At 26.5% G+C, this 17020-nt stretch overlaps 1 protein-coding gene across 1 annotated transcript; it reads right to left on the bottom strand.

Moving 5' to 3' along the window:
• Positions 1–10954: 10954 nt before the first annotated feature.
• gpx9 (glutathione peroxidase 9) lies at positions 10955–15099 on the bottom strand. The gene is made up of 5 exons (XM_073828258.1): positions 14876–15099; positions 14666–14759; positions 13119–13249; positions 12921–13051; positions 10955–12818 (listed from the first exon to the last, which is right to left on the bottom strand). The coding sequence occupies exons 1-5, from the start codon at positions 15005–15007 to the stop codon at positions 12743–12745; spliced, it is 564 nt and encodes a 187-aa protein (XP_073684359.1). The 5' UTR covers positions 15008–15099; the 3' UTR covers positions 10955–12742.
• Between the last annotated feature and the right edge of the window lie 1921 nt (positions 15100–17020).

The raw sequence follows: 17020 nt of genomic DNA, 5'->3' as shown, positions 1-17020 counted from the left end.
TATGCTTCTGTCCATCCATCCATCCTTCTGTCCATCCATCCATCCATTCATTCATCCATCCATCCATCCATCTGTATATCTCTCCATCCTTCTGTCTGTCCATCCATCCATCTATCCATCAATTCATCTATCCTTCGTTCCATCTGTCTATCCATCCATCTAACTGTATCCATCCGTCCATCAATTCATCCATCCTGTCCCGTCCGTCTGTCTGTCCATCTACCCTACCGTCCATTCATCCATCTATCCAGATGGGGTCTTTCTCATTTCAGACACTAATGTTTTATGCAGATAGAAAATCAAAGAGAGACTGACAGAAGACAAATGACAGCATGACCTGGATATGACAGAGAGAGAAAGGAAAGATGGTAAGGGAAGATACTCTGGACTCCCTAAAATAATTGATTTAATTATATTAAATATTTTTTCTCATTATCTAAAAAAGAAAACTAATGTGGATGAATTAGATTTCCATCCTGAGTTCATATATAACTTTTAGATGCCGACTTTGGCATCTTGGCCAGTCTAAGCAAAGTTTGAGAGATTATTGACCTTGTAAAACTTTACATAAAATAATCATCAGCCAAGATTTTGGATAAATTGTAAAGTTTATTGAACCTTCAGACAAAATATTCATTTCAGTTTTATTCAAAGACTCAAACTTAGCAAAAATATATAATTTGGTGCAGATGCTGAAATTTATATGATCAAAAAATTAAATTATAATGCTTGTAATGTAAATTAATGAGATCTTTGTAACAGTAGCAGATATATAAAAGGATGATATTTAGATGATCAAAACATATAATGCAATGCAATTCAATGAAATAGAAGAAGGCAAAGTTTTGATCATGATGATCATTTAGAGGCCTAATTATTAGATATTTGTGTATCTAATATGATACAGTAGGCTTTATAGGGTTAAAATCTTTTCTGAAACTTTCAAGGAAAAATAATAAATCATATTGCCATAAAATAAATTGTTGCAATATTAAATAGATCTCTTTTGTGATTTGGGTTTTTATACATTTAAGAAATAATTTTTCACTCTTAAAAAAGTGTAAAATCCAGCTGATTCTGTCAAAGTTTCTGTGACAATGAATGTAAAAAACAAACAAGCTTCACAGAAATTAAAAAAACATTAGCAGCTCTACAGTATGTAATCTGTGCTTAACAGACTAAATGAAATGAAAACAAATTAGTCTACACAAACACAGACTGATTAATTTGCACCAAATAAATAATTATATTATTAAATGCACGCAGTCGAGAGCTGACGGCCCACATGCACGCCAGATGTTTCTTCTCGTCTGACAGGAATCGCTCCGTGCTTTCCTTCCCAACAGTCACACACTTGAGTGAAAGTTGAAAAAAAAATCCACAAAATTAAACCATTAAATATGACATGGAACAATCACATATATGGCTGTTTCAGGAAATGAAAAGTGTCATCTCAAATTGTGCATTTGTATTTGATGACATTCTGTGTTGAAAACTAGGTGCAAAAATTAAATGCAACTTTTTTCCCCCCAAAGTTGTAAATAAAACAAAGATTATTGAAGTATGTTTTAGTAGAATTTTTTTTTGTTTTTTTTTTTTTACTTGAACATTCCATGTTTATTTCAATGTTACTTGGCATTTCTTTATAATTTCTTTTTTTTTTTTTTCTTCCAAAGTGTAAATATTATTTTGGTAAGAACATTTTGAAAGTACACTGTAAAAAAGTATATGATCAAAAATCATGGCAACATGTTTCCCATTATTATTCCACAATTATTCCACTGCAAAAATGCTTTTCTTAGATTTTTTGTCTTGTTTCCAGGCAAAATGTCTTGTTTTAAGAAAAAACAAGTTAAAATTGAGTTTTTGCTTGAAAAAGTTCATGTAATGTTGACTTATTTTTTTCTGAAAACCAAACAACAATATTAATTTGCTTAAAAATTCTTCTTGATTAAATCATTTTTAGATAGTTTAGCTGGTAACAAGACAAAAAATCTAACTAAGAAGTGTGTGTGCAGTGTATTATAATAATAATAATAATAATAATTATTATTATTATTGAAATTCAACTAGACAAGGGTTTTAAGAAAGTAAGTTGAAATGTTGACATGAACAGCAATTTTGATTAAACTTGATTATGAAATTAATTATGATTGCATATCATAATTAATATCATAAGTACAATTAAATATTATTTTCACACTTTTTTGCTTAATTTGACAAAACAAATAGCTAAATATAATATAATATAATATAATATAATATAATATAATATAATATAATATAATATAATATAATATAATATAATATAATATAATATAATATAATATAATATAATATAATATATCATAAATATAACATAATATTTGTTTTCAGTAAACACTTTTTCAGTAAACAGCCTTATGTGGACCCAAGCATTAAATCTGGGGGGTAAAAATCTTGAGAAATTAATTGTTTCAATAATATTACATAACTATTTATGTATTTGACACAAGGTCATTAGATTTATATATTCAAATGATTGCTTTCACAGTTTTGGGGGGTTTTGTCAATATTTTGCATTAGATTTTATTATTATTATTTATTTTTTTATTTTTTCAAATTAATTTTAGTTAAAGTTTTAGTAATTTTGTTGTGTGTTTTTGTCATTTGTATCACTTTTTGGGGTGTCCAGATTTATTATATTTTATTTATTAGTTTTAGTTTATTTAGTTTTAGTTATTTTAATACTGCAAATTAAAGTATGAAAATGAGTGTGCTTTGGCAGCTAGCGGAAATAAAATTAGTTCAATTTTTTAAATTTCATTTAAATTTACAGTGTTTCAAGTAACAAAAATGTTTTTTATAGTTTTAGTCTTTAAATAAGAAATTTGTCTAGCTGAAATTATTTCACGTAACAAAACCTTTTTTTGGTTACTTTTTTTAAGTTTATTGTTATATATATATAACAACTAATTATAATTCAGCTAACGTTTTTGCTTAATTTGACAAAAAAAAAGATAAATAACAGTTTAAGTGACATAAAAATATTCTACGGTATATTACATTAAATATATTATATATCATTTGCACACAATAAAAATTAATAGATTTATGCTCTCACTCTTTGTCAATATTTGAATAGCTATAAATTACAGTAATTATTTTATTACAATAATAAAATAGTTTAGATGGATTATAATAGATTGCCATTCTGTGTTTGAGACTAAAATAATTAAATCTGTACATAAAAAGCATTTACATTTTTGAAAAAAAAAGGAGACGAGACAAAAGTCCACAAAATTAGTTGTTAAACCTTCATTTAACAAAATAAAATCTAGTAGTCTATTATCTAAGAAATTAACAAATCAGATTCTTTTATGCAAATTAAAAGCAAGTGGAGTCCAAATATCATCTTTAGGCTTCGACTGCATTATGTTTCCAGCTAAAGATCAGTTGTGATTGATCCGTGATTTGCACAAGTGCCATGTTATTGACAGGAAGACGGACTGCGAGCGTGTGACCGCGGCAGGGCAGACGGAGCCTGTACTCCATCACCCCCAAGAAATTGCTTGCTGGGATATAACAATAACAGCATGTTATTTTTATCCTGAGTGTAGATCAATGGTAATGTAAGGAGGAGCGTGGATGATGGATGAACTTCACTGGGTTTTTAGCTCTGCCAAAGATTCGCCTTTACAGGGCCCTTCAGTTTCTGCTGCAAGGCTCTTTTAATACGGGAAACGCATTACATGCACATCCACAAATGAGTCTGCAAAGCAAACCACTGCAAAATACAGCATTTAGATGCTGAAGTCACATTTAAAAATGTTTGAATGTCATTATATCAAAGCAAGCCGCAAAGAAATTATTTTCAGTAAACAGTTTTATATAAACCCAAGCATTTTTTTTTTCATTGCAATTTCTGTTGTTTTTTTAAATATGCATCAATACATATCTATACATGGTCATAAGCACTAGTTTCCATGAATATGAATATGGAAATGTGTTTCATATATTGCATTATTTTTCAGTATATTTTCACATATGTTTCCATATGTTTTTAAGAGGTGTTTATGTTATTTGCTTAATACTTGAACTATTAAGTTAAATCTTGTGATTTTACTGCAGTGTTATTTTAATATCACTGGTATACTTTTTATTTTTTGTTTTGTCAATATTTTGCATTAGGTTTTCTTTTTTCAACTTAATTTTAGTTAAATTTTTTGTTATTTTGTTGTGTGTTTTTGTCATTTTTATTACTTTTTGGGGTGTCTAGATTTATTATTTTTTATTCATTAGTTTTAGTTATTTTAATACTGCAAATTAAAGTATGAATTAAAGTATACATTTATTGTGTATTGTGTATATATTGCATTATTTTTAAGTATATTTTCACATATGCTTCCATATGTTTTTAAGAGGAGGTGTTTATGTTATTTGCTTAATACTTGAACTATTAAGTTAAATCTTGTGATTTTACTGCAGTGTTATTTTAATATCACTGGTATACTTTTACATTTTTTTTGTCAATATTTTGCATTAAGTTTTCTTTTTTCAGCTTAATTTTAGTTAAAGTTTAATCATTTTGTTGTGTTTTTGTCATTTTTATTACTTTTGGGGGTGTCTAGATTTTTTAGTTTTAGTTATTTTAATATTGCAAATTAAATTTTGTATTGTGTATATATTGCATTATTTTTCAGTATATTTTCACATATGTTTCCTTATGTTTTTAAAAGGTGGTGTTTATGTTGTTTGCTTAATACTTGAACTATTAAGTGAAATCTTTTACTCCAGTGTTATTGTAATATCACTGCTATACTTTTTTAAAAAAAAGATCAATATTTTGCATTCAGTTTTCTTTTTTCAACTTAATTTTAGTTACATTTTTAGTTATTTTGTTGTGTGTTTTTGTCATTTTTATTACTTTTTGGGGTGTCTAGATTTATTATTTTTTATTCATTAGTTTTAGTTATTTTAATACTGCAAATTAAAGTATGAATTAAAGTATAAATTTATTGTTTATATATTGCATTCTTTTTAAGTATATTTTCACATATGTTTCCATATGTTTTTAAGAGGAGGTGTTTATGTTATTTGCTTAATACTTGAACTATTAAGTGAAATCTTGTGATTTTACTCCAGTGTTATTTTAATATCACTGGTATACTTAAAAAAAAAGATCAATATTTTGCATTCAGTTTTCTTTTTTCAACTTAATTTTAGTTACATTTTTAGTTATTTTGTTGTGTGTTTTTGTCATTTTTATTACTTTTTGGGGTGTCTATATTTATTATTTTTTATTCATTAGTTTCAAATTAAAGTATGAAAATGAGTGTGCCTTTGCAGCTTGCTGAAATAAAATAAGTTTATTTATTTAAAATATTTATTTATTTAAAATTAATTTAAATTTATTGTGTATTGTTTCATATATTGCATTATTTTTCAGTATATTTTCACATATGTTTCCATATGTTTTTAAGAGGAGGTGTTTATGTTATTTGCTTAATACTTGAACTATTAGGTGAAATCTTTTTTTTTTTTTTTTGTGATAAAACACACAGTAGTAGCAGAACTGACAGCTGTAGATTTATAAATCACATGTCAGGCTTGAGGATTGATCATTGGCTCTAATGTGTGTGTGTGTGTGTGTGTGTGTGTGTGTGTGTGTGTGTGTGTGTGTGTGTGTGTGTGTGTGTGTGTGTTTCAGATGTGGTTATAACTCTTTGTAGTGTGTGTTGATGATACAGTGAGGAGCAGGGCTGATGTCCACCACATAAATCTGTCTCCCATCACTGGAACTCAGATAAATGGAGCCTGCTATTGTGGTCACTACAGCAGCCGCTCTGATGGCTTGATAACAGTCTTCTTGCCATGTTTTATTTACAACCTGAGATGACAGATGAAGCACAAAACTGGTAAATAATTGCTGGCAAATCAGTAAGAAAGCGTACTTGGGACATGAGGTCAAACCACAGAAAATAATTTTAAATAATTCCTTAATTGGTCAAAATTTTGATCATGGAATACACTTAATAAATGCTCAAATGCATACTGTTTTTGCACAACTACAGATTTGCGCAACTCAAATAACACATTTTTGTTCGCAATAATTAATATAAGTGCTTTTTAATATGTGTAGCACTTGATGATAAACAAATAAAAATAATTATCTGTGGTAAACAACAGCATGTATAAAAATGAAAGTAATTAAACTTTTGGTTTTTTTGAGAAATTACATATAGCATATGGTCATTTGATTTATATATTCCAATTATTGTTTGTGATTTTACTGCAGTGTTATTTTACTTGCATAGGGGTTTTTTTTTGTTAATATTTTAGATTTATTTTTTATGTTCTCAATTTAATTTTAGTTAAAATTTTAGTAATATTATTGTGTTTTTTTTCTAGATTTTATTGTTTTTATTTATTATTTTTCATTTTCTTTAATAATGCAAATTAAAGTATGAAAATAAAATGTTTAAATTAAATTAATTAATTTATTATTAGCTATTTTTTGTACTTAATATAATACAATATAATATAATAATTTGATTTATATGTTCAAATTATTGTTTGTGATTATACTGCAGTGTTATTTTACCTGTATAGTGTTTTTTGTCAATATTTTATATAAAAAATGTTATGTTCTCAATTTAATTTTAGTTAAAGTTTTAGTAATATTTTTCTGTTTTTTTTCTAGATTTTATTATTTTTTATTTATTAGTTTTAGTTTATTTAGTTTTCATTATTTTAATACTGCAAATTAAAGTATGAAAATAAAATATTTAAATTAAATTAATTAATTTATTATTAGCTATTTTTTGTACTTAATATAATACAATATAATATAATAATTTGATTTATATGTTCAAATTATTGTTTGTGATTATACTGCAGTGTTATTTTACCTGTATAGTGTTTTTTGTCAATATTTTATATAAAAAATGTTATGTTCTCAATTTAATTTTAGTTAAAGTTTTAGTAATATTTTTCTGTTTTTTTTCTAGATTTTATTATTTTTTATTTATTAGTTTTAGTTTATTTAGTTTTCATTATTTTAATACTGCAAATTAAAGTATGAAAATAAAATGTTTAAATTAAATTAATTAATTTATTATTAGCTATTTTTTGTACTTAATATAATACAATATAATATAATAATTTGATTTATATGTTCAAATTATTGTTTGTGATTATACTGCAGTGTTATTTTACCTGTATAGTGTTTTTTGTCAATATTTTATATAAAAAATGTTATGTTCTCAATTTAATTTTAGTTAAAGTTTTAGTAATATTTTTCTGTTTTTTTTCTAGATTTTATTATTTTTTATTTATTAGTTTTAGTTTATTTAGTTTTCATTATTTTAATACTGCAAATTAAAGTATGAAAATTAACAGAAATAAAATTAGTTACATTTTTTAAATTTCATAAAAATTTATTGTAATTAATTAAATTAGTTACTTTAATATTAGCTCGTTTTTGGACTTTAAATAATATAATATAATATAATATAATATAATATAATATCATAATATAATATAATATAATATAATAATTTGATTTATATATTTAAATTATTGCTTGTGATTTTACTGCAGTGTTATTTTAATATCACTGGTATCAAATTTTTTGTCAATATTTTGCATTAGGTTTTATTTTGTCAACTTAATTTTAGTTAAAGTTTTAGTAATTATGTTGTGTGCTTTTGTCATTTGTATTACTTTTTGGGATGTTTTTATATGTCTAGATTTGATTATTTTTTATTAGTTTTAGTTTATTTAGTTTTAGTTATTTTAATACTGCAAATTAAAGTATAAAAAATTAATGTGCCTTGGCAGCTATCTGAAATAAAATTAGTTACATTTTTTAAAATTTCATTTAAATTTACTGTGCTTCAAGTAACAAAAATGTTTTATGGTTTTAGTCTTTAAATATGAAATTCGTATAGATAAAATAAAATTGTGTTTTTATATTTTATTATATTTCATTTAATGTTTATTAAATTTCATGTAAAAAAAAACTTCTTATGGTTAACTTTTTTAAGTATATTGTTTATTGTTATTATTTTAATATCACTGGTATACTTTTTTTGTCAATATTTTGCATTAGGTTTTATTTTTTCAACTTAATCTTTTAGTAATTTTAGTAATTTTGTTGTGTGTTTTTGTCATTTTTATTACTTTTTGGGGTGTCTAGATTTTTATTATTTTTTATTTATTAGTTTTAGTTTATTTAGTTTTAGTAATTATATAGTGCAAATATAAAGTATGAAAATGAATGTGCCTTGACAGCTAGCTGAAATAAAATTAGTTAAATTTTTAAAAAATCATTTAAAATTTATTGTGTTTCAAGTAAAAATTTTTTTTTTTATAGTATTTAAATAATAAATTTGTCTAGCTGAAATAAAGTAATATTATTTTTATTATTTTACAATATATATATATATATATATATATATATATATATATAACAACTAATTTTATTTCAGCTAGCTGTAATGGCAACACTTCTTATTTTCATACTTTAATAATTTGCAGTATAAAAATAACTAAAACTAACTAAAACTAATAAATAAAAAATAATACATTCTAGAGTTTTACGTCATTTAGCATTTATTGTATTTGAAGTAACAAAAATGTATTTTTGGTTTTATTTTTACTTAACTATAATAATCCTGTTTTACTGCACATCTATAATCTAGACTCTCATATTCTCACTAAACACACAGTTTAGCCCTAATGAACCACTGCCAGCTTTCAGAAGCCTTAATTATAAAGGCAGAAATGATGACAGCGCATAAGTTCATGCCCAATATTCAGATCTGTCTGACCTGCATGATGGCTTACGAAGCAATTACAGCCGTTTCAGTTCAATTGAGATATTTCACCAAAGAGAACAATTACATTTAATGCAATTCCACACATTTCCCTGCCAGAAACATGCAAATGCTCCTGTAGTGACATCTAAAACATGTGCTGTAGTGAGCGCCTCATTATAAGCGGCTCAAATCGACAGTCAGATGCAATTAAGAAAGCAGGAAATCAGGCATCTGTCTCTGCGGAGAGCAGCGGCCCGAGCAAAGGCCACAAAGCAGATTTCATGCTTCACATGTAGTATGAATTGTACAGTCTGTAATCACACACATCTAACTCTACTTTACAGTCTATAATTAAGAGATGGCTGTATTCGACACACTTGCTGCTACGCAGTTTAAAGATTTTACTTCTAGCTGCCATTATAAATTATAAACATTATAAACTTTCTGTTCTGATTTAGAAGCACATCTCTACTTTTTTCTTGGCATCAGCGTCTGTTTAAATAAATGAATGTGTTAATCTGTTTAAAGCTGTGCTTTAGTTTGACTGTACAACACTGACATCTAGTGGAGAATAAATCACATTACCTCAAAACTCACAATGGGAAAGTTCACCTGAAAATGGTTATTTAATTCTGGTTCATTCAATCTTTGAAAATAATACAGAATACAGAAAACATTAATACATTTTTTTTTTTAAACAAAATGGAATTTTATCTCCTAAATGAATAGTTCACTTAAAATGATAGACTGACTGACTGACTGACTGATTGATTGATTGATTGATTGATTGATTGATTGATTGATTGATTGATTGATTGATTGATTGATTGATTGATTCTCAATTTTGTGCAGAATTTAAATCCAATTTTGTGATTCTGAGAGATTTGTTGTATTTATTTATTTCTTCAAAAAGATTTTAAAGATTAATTTTAAATTACATTTAATGACATTTGAATTTTTTTTAATTAAATGTAATTATTTTATCTTTATTTTTATTTATTTTATTTGGTGTATATATATATATATATATATATATATATATATATATATATATATATATATATATATATATATATATATATATATCACATTTTCACGTTCTTTAATTGTGCTGAGAAAATGTATTTATTAATTTTAAAATATTCCTTTTAAATTAAATTTTATATTTTTTTCTATTGGTCAGGCCTTAATTTAATAATTTATTTAAGTTTCACATTTAAACTTTCTTAAGGTTTTCACATTTAAACTTTCTCTACTTCAGCAACCAAATAAATGTTAAGATTCTGGCTGTGTTGAGACAAATTTCAATCAATTATTGAAAAAAATTGAAAATAATGTCAGAATGCAGAAAATATGAATGATCCTAATATATACAGTAGAGAGAGAGAAATAATGTATTTATTTATTTATTTATTTAAAAAATATTTTAAAGATTAATTTTAAATTATATTTAATGACATTTGATTTTTTTTTTTATTATTATTATTTTTTATTTATTTATTTATTTTTTTGCTATTGAACAGGCCTCAAATTAAAGATTTATTTCATTTTCACTTCTTGAATTGTGCTGAGAAAATGTATTTATTTATTTAAAAATATTCATTTCAAATTAAATATGATATTTTTTTCTATTGGTCAGGCCTCAATTTAATAATTTATTTTAGTTTCACATTTAAACTTTCTTAAATTGTGCTATATGAATGAGTTTTTTCCCTCCTTCAGCAACCAAATAAATTTTAAGATTCTGGCTGTGTTGAGATACATTTCATAATTAATATTTTATTGAGAAAAATGTAAAATAATGTCAGAATGCAAAAAATATGAATGATCCTAATATATACAGTAGAGAGAGAGAGAGAAATAATGTATGTATTTATTTCTTTAAAAATAATTCATTCATTTTTTTATTGCTACTGGGCAGGACTCAAATTAAAGATTAATTTCAGTTTCACATTTCACTTTCTTTAATTTGTGCTGAGAACATTTTTTTTCATTATTTAAAAATATTTCATATATTAATTTTAAATAAATGTGATATTTTTGCTATTGGTCAGGCCTCAATTTAATAATTTATTTTGGTTGCACCTTTAAACTTCCTTTAAATTTTTGTTTTTTTTTTCCTCTTCCAGCAACCAAATAAATTAGCGGTACACTTGTAGAGTTAAAAACATTTTTACTGTTCTTGCAGATGTCATGGTAAAGCATTCTGCTGGTCTCTCGTCTCAGCGGGCGTCTTGGATCAGGAGGAGATCTGAGCGAATGCACTAAAGATCAGATCCACTCTTCCCCATCAGATCCAGCTCAGCTGCCGGACGGCATTTCCTGAGGGATCGTCACTGTGCCGCCGCACTCAAGAAGAGATGCTTTGGGGAAAAAAATTGTACTGATGTGGATTTGTCCTGAATCACAACCCTTTCTGTAGAACTATAATGCAGCTGAAGAGATGGAACTCTGAGAGGTTTGGAATTCTGAATTCTGCGCAGAATTCTGATTCAATTTGATAAGTCTGGCTGCAGAGGGATGAATCTCATGAAACATTAAAAACATTCTTGTCCAAGTAATATTTCACCCCAAAAACTTATTTTTTAAAGAAAATTAATTACAACGTTAATAAGAAAATGAAGCCATATTTTAAAACTATTAAAATTGTTTTTTAATTAATTTTATGACAATTACACACATTCTGACATTTTTTTTTACATTTAAAAATTACATTATTATTCCTAAATTATTATTATTATTATTATTATTATTATTATTATTATTATTATTATTATTATTCAAATATTATATTTAACTTATACTGTAAATATTGTAAATAATGCTTTACAATTTAAATAATATATAATTATTTTGGAATTACAATAAAAAATATAATAATTTAAAAAAGAAAATTAAGCCTATTTTAGCACTATTTAATCTTATTTTTTGACAGTTACACACATGCTATTTGTATTACATTGTTATTATCATTATTATTATTAGAAAATTATTATATTTACCTCATACTGTAAATATTGTAAATGATTCTTTACAATTTAAATAATAAATACAATTATTAATTTAAGAAAAATAATTATAATTTTAAGATTAAGACAATTAAGCCTATTTTTGTCTATTTTTATTCATATTTTAGTTTACTTTCATGAAAATTACATCCATTCTGCCAATTTCCTTTTTAATTAAATCAGCATAAATATAACAAATAATGCCTTAATCTAAATAATGTTTAAATAATATATAATTATTTTGGAATTACAATAATTTAATTAATTTTAAAAAGAAAATTAAGCCTATTTTAGCACTATTTAAATTTTTGTTTACTTTATTTTAATGACAACTACACAATTACACATTTGTTTTTTTTTTTGTTTTGTTTTTTATTATTAAATTGATGTTATTATTATTATTACAAATGTATTATATTAACCTCATACTGTAAATATTATAAATTATTGTTTACAGTTTAAATAATAAACAAAATTATTAATTTAAGATTACAAAAATTAAGCCTATTTTATTGTATTTTCGTGAAAATTACACCCATTCTGCCAATTTCCTTTTTAATTAAATCAGCAAATAATGCCACAATCTAAATAATGTTTAAATAATATATAATTATTTTGTAATTACAACAGTGAAAATATAGGGAAATGTTCTTAGTTGTTATACACACATAAACAAGTTTATAGATTATAGATCAGTGGTCAGAGTGATCCTACAATAAAAATGATATCTATCCTTATTTTTCCAATTGATTTTGAAGTGAAATATGTTTGAGACAATTACATGACATGTTTCATGAGATTCACTTATAGACTTGACTGAATAAATCACATTTTTCATATCTATAAAGTCTGGATCTAAGAAAAGAAGAAGAAGTTGAATCTAAATGAATTCAGAGCTGAATCATAATCAAAGAGGTTATATGTATGGATGTGTTATGCTAAATGTCTTCCCTGCAGAAGTGCAGCAATGTCCCGCTCCACATCTTCAAATGGACAATGAGGATCATACCTGAAACAGATTATATTTTTGTAAGGTCACTACAAACTTCTTCGTCTTTTATTTTGGACATGAAATGCAAATTATACTCAAACTATGAGCATATCTAGGTACCTTTTGTAAGGAACTCCCTCTGGGGTGATTAGAAACTTCTCGAAGTTCCATCGAATGTCATTGGCCTTAATGGGAGACCAGTAGAGCTTCCTGATGTCTCCAACGACTGGGTTAACAAACGGCAGAGCTTCCTACAAGAAAATAGACTTCATTTTGTTTATGCACATCATAATTTCCAATCTGTGACCTGTTCAGTACCTTCAGGTAGGCGTATAGAGGATGTTCATCAGAGCCGTTCACCTCAATCCTGCTGAAGATGGGGAACTTTGGGAGGAAACCACGTCCTGGTCTCACATACTGCAAAACATTCAGGGTTTCGTGGTTCTCCTCTGGGAAAGAGTAAGGTGAAATGTCTTACTGACAATCTTCAGATTTTAAGGTATTTGCTCTGAAGTAAATCAGAATGTACATCAAAAAGTCTCTTCTGCTCACCAAGGCTGCATTTTATTTGATACAGTAATATTGTGAAATATTATTGCAATTTCAAATAACTCTTTTTCTATTTGAATATATTTCTGTGATGCAAAGCTGATCATTACTCCAGTCTTTAGTGTCACATGATCCTTCAGAAATCATTCTAATATGCTGATTTGCTGCTCAAGAAACATTTTTGTTGTACTTTTTTATATTTTTGTGAAACCGTGATACATTTCTTTATTTCTTTATTTTATTTTTCAGGACTCTTTGTTGAATAGAAGTTTAAAATAACAACATTTATTTGAAATATAATTTAAATATATTTTGCGTTGAATGCAATTTACTGCATCCCTGCTGAATAAAAGTACTAATTTATTAAAAAAAGAATAATAATAATAAAAAAAAAAAATTTAAAAAAAAAAATCAGGTTTGAATAGATGAATAGAAGTTTTTAAAAGTACAACATTTATTTGAAAAAGAAATATTTCGTATTTAATGCAATTTAATGCATCCTTGCTGAATAAAAGTACTCATTTATTTAAAAAATTAAAAAGTTAATTGAAAAAGAAAATGAAATAAAAAATCAGGTTTGAATTGATGGATAAAAGTTTAAAAGAACAACATTTATTTAAAACAAAAATATTTCGTATTTAATGCAATTTAATGCATCCTTGCTGAATATTTAAAAAATAAAAATAAAAATACTGAAAAAATAATTAAAAATCAGGTTTGAATAGATGAATAGAAGTTTAAAATAACATTTATTTGAAATAGAAATATTTTGCATTTAATGCATCCCTGCTGAATAAAAGTACTCATTTATTTAAAAAAAGAAAAAAGAAAGAAAAAAAATTAAAGTAAGAAAAATTAAAAATCAGGTTTGAATAGAATGAATAGAAGTTTAAAAGAACAACATTTATTTGAAACAAAAAATATTTAATATTTAATGCAATTTAATGCATTTATGCTGAATAAAAGTACTCATTTTTTTAAATAAAAACATTAATTGAAAAAAAAATTAAATTAAAAATCAGGTTTGAATAGATGAATAGAAGTTTAAAAGAACAACATCTATTTGAAATTGAAATATTTTGCATTTAATGCATCCTTGCTGAAAAAAAAAGTACTCATTTATTTAAAAAAATAAAACATTAAATTGAAAAAAATCCGTTTTTTGAACTAGGTGTTCGCTTGTGTGACAGCTTCCCCATGTGACAACTAGCCCCAGTCTCACTTGTTTAATAAATATACTGTGCAATGCTAGATTCTATGGACTCTCACATTTGTTCTATGAACACTGAACCAGTAAATAAGTCAAAAGATCTTACCAGGTGATTGTAGGCCAAACTGATTGCAGGGGAATCCAAGCACGGTGAATTTCATGCCTCCATACATGTCCATGAGTGCATTCATCCTGTGGTACTGTACATATTACAAACATATTACATATTCAATTTCACAAATAAGTTCAATGGTTTTTAATTGATGGTTACACCACATTAAATATAATAAAAAAAATCACATCTTTAGACAGTTACCTCTTCAACGGTGGAGCCTCAGAAGGTTGCCACATTGACAATGAGAAGAACTTTTCCTCTGAAGATGCTCAGTGGAGCGGCCTTTCTCTCCAGGGTATCCATAGTGAATTCATAAACTGAATTTACAGCCATATTTACTGTAAATTCTCAGTGTTTGTGTTCCTGTGTGTCAGAGTGACTGTAGGCAGTAACCTGTGGCTCTTGGTTTCATTCAGTGTTCTGTATCTCTTGGCTCAGCAGAGCTTCTGCATGGATGAGTCTATTGTTTTAGAGCCAGTCATTTTTTTGTCAAACGTTTGCTGACTGATGGTCATGTGAGCCTCCACATTTCAATGGTCTGCTCATTGTAATTGTGTCGTTGGTCAACAGATGCACTCCTCCAGCACAGCAGCTGATGAATCAGGTTTGTTTTTGCTTGTTATATAACTTGAACATCTCATCTAGAAATTGCATGTGTCATATAAGTAAAACAAACAAACAAAAAAAAATCATGCGTTTACTTAAGGTTTTTGGTATCAGATAATAATAATAATGATAACTATAACAAAGTTTGTCAAGACAAACTTTGAAGCTGGCTTCAGAAAGCTGGACCAGAAAGTTTGAAAAGGTTTGAAAAGTTGTAAAAAAAGTTGTAAAAAGCTTAAGAAGTTCAAAAAGTTTAAAAAGATTTCCAAGTTTTAAGTTTCAAGTCTGAGGGTTTTCAGTCTGAACTCGTTTGAAGTTTAAAGTAATTTTAAAAGCTTAATGTTTCCAGCATGATTAACATGTTGTTAGCATGTTTCTAGTATGATTAGCATGTTAACATGATTAGCAAGTTGTAATCATGTTTCCATCATGATTAGCAAATTGCTAGCATGACTAACATGTTGCTAGCATGACTAGCATGTTGCTAGCATATTTCCAACATGATTACCATGTTGTTAGCATGTTTTTAGTATCATTAGCATGTTACTAGCATGTTGTTAACACGATTAACAAAATATTAGCATGTTTCTAGCATGATTACAAATTGCTAGCATGTTTAGCATGTTACTAACATGTTGTTAGTATAATTATAGAACGATTAAAAAGTTGCTTGCATGTTTCTAGCATGATTAGCATGTTACTAACATGTTGTTAGCATAATTATAGCATGATTAGTTAGTTGCTAGCATGATTCTAATATGATTACCAAGTTGTTAGCATGTTTCTAACATGATTAGCAAGTTGCTAACATGTTTCTAGCATGATTAACAAGTTGTTAGCATGTTTCTAACATGATTAGCATGTTGCTAGCATGTTTCTAACATAATAAACAAGTTGCTAGTATGTTTCTAACATGATAAGCAAGTTGTTAACATGTTTCTGACATGATTAGCAAGTTGATAACATGTGTCTAGCATGGTTAGCATGATTCTAGCATGATTACCAAGTTGCTAGCATGTTTCTAGTACGATTAGCAGGTTGTTAGCATGTTTATAACATGTTTATAACATGATTACCAAGTTTGCTAGCACGTTTCTAGCATGCTTAGCAAGTTGCTAGCATGCTGCTAGCATGATTAACATGTTCCTTGCATGATTCTACCATGATCACCAAGTTGCTGGCATGTTTCTAGCATGATTTGCAAGTTGTTAACATGCTCCTAGCATGATTAGCAAGTTGATAGCATGTGTCTAGGATGATTAGCATACTTCTAACGTGTGTAGCATGATTAGCATGTTGCTAGCATGATTCTAGCATGATTACCAATTTGCTAGCATGTTTCTAACATGATTTGCAAGTTGCTAGCTTGTTTCTAGCTTGATTTGCATTTTGCTAGCATGTTTCTAACATGTTTATAGCATGATTACCAAGTTTGTTAGCACATTTCTAGTATGATTAACAAGTTACTAGCATGCTGCTAGCATGATTAGCAAGTTGCTAGCATGTTTCTAACATGATTAACAAGTTGCTAACACATTTCTAGCTTGATTAACATGTGTCTAACATGTTTATAGCATGATTAACAAGTTGTTAGCATGTTTCTAATATAATTAACAAGTTTCTAGTATGTTTCTAGTATGATTAGCAAGTTAAGATGTTTCTAGCATGATTAGCATGTTGCTAGCACAATTTTAGCATGATTACCAAGTTTGCTAGCACGTTTTAGTATGATTAACACGT

The sequence above is a fragment of the Garra rufa genome, chromosome 22 (genome assembly GCF_049309525.1).
Source record: "Garra rufa chromosome 22, GarRuf1.0, whole genome shotgun sequence".
NCBI lineage: Eukaryota > Metazoa > Chordata > Actinopteri > Cypriniformes > Cyprinidae > Garra > Garra rufa.
The sequence above is the reverse complement of the archived record's forward strand: the minus strand, read 5'-3'. Positions and strand labels throughout refer to the sequence as shown.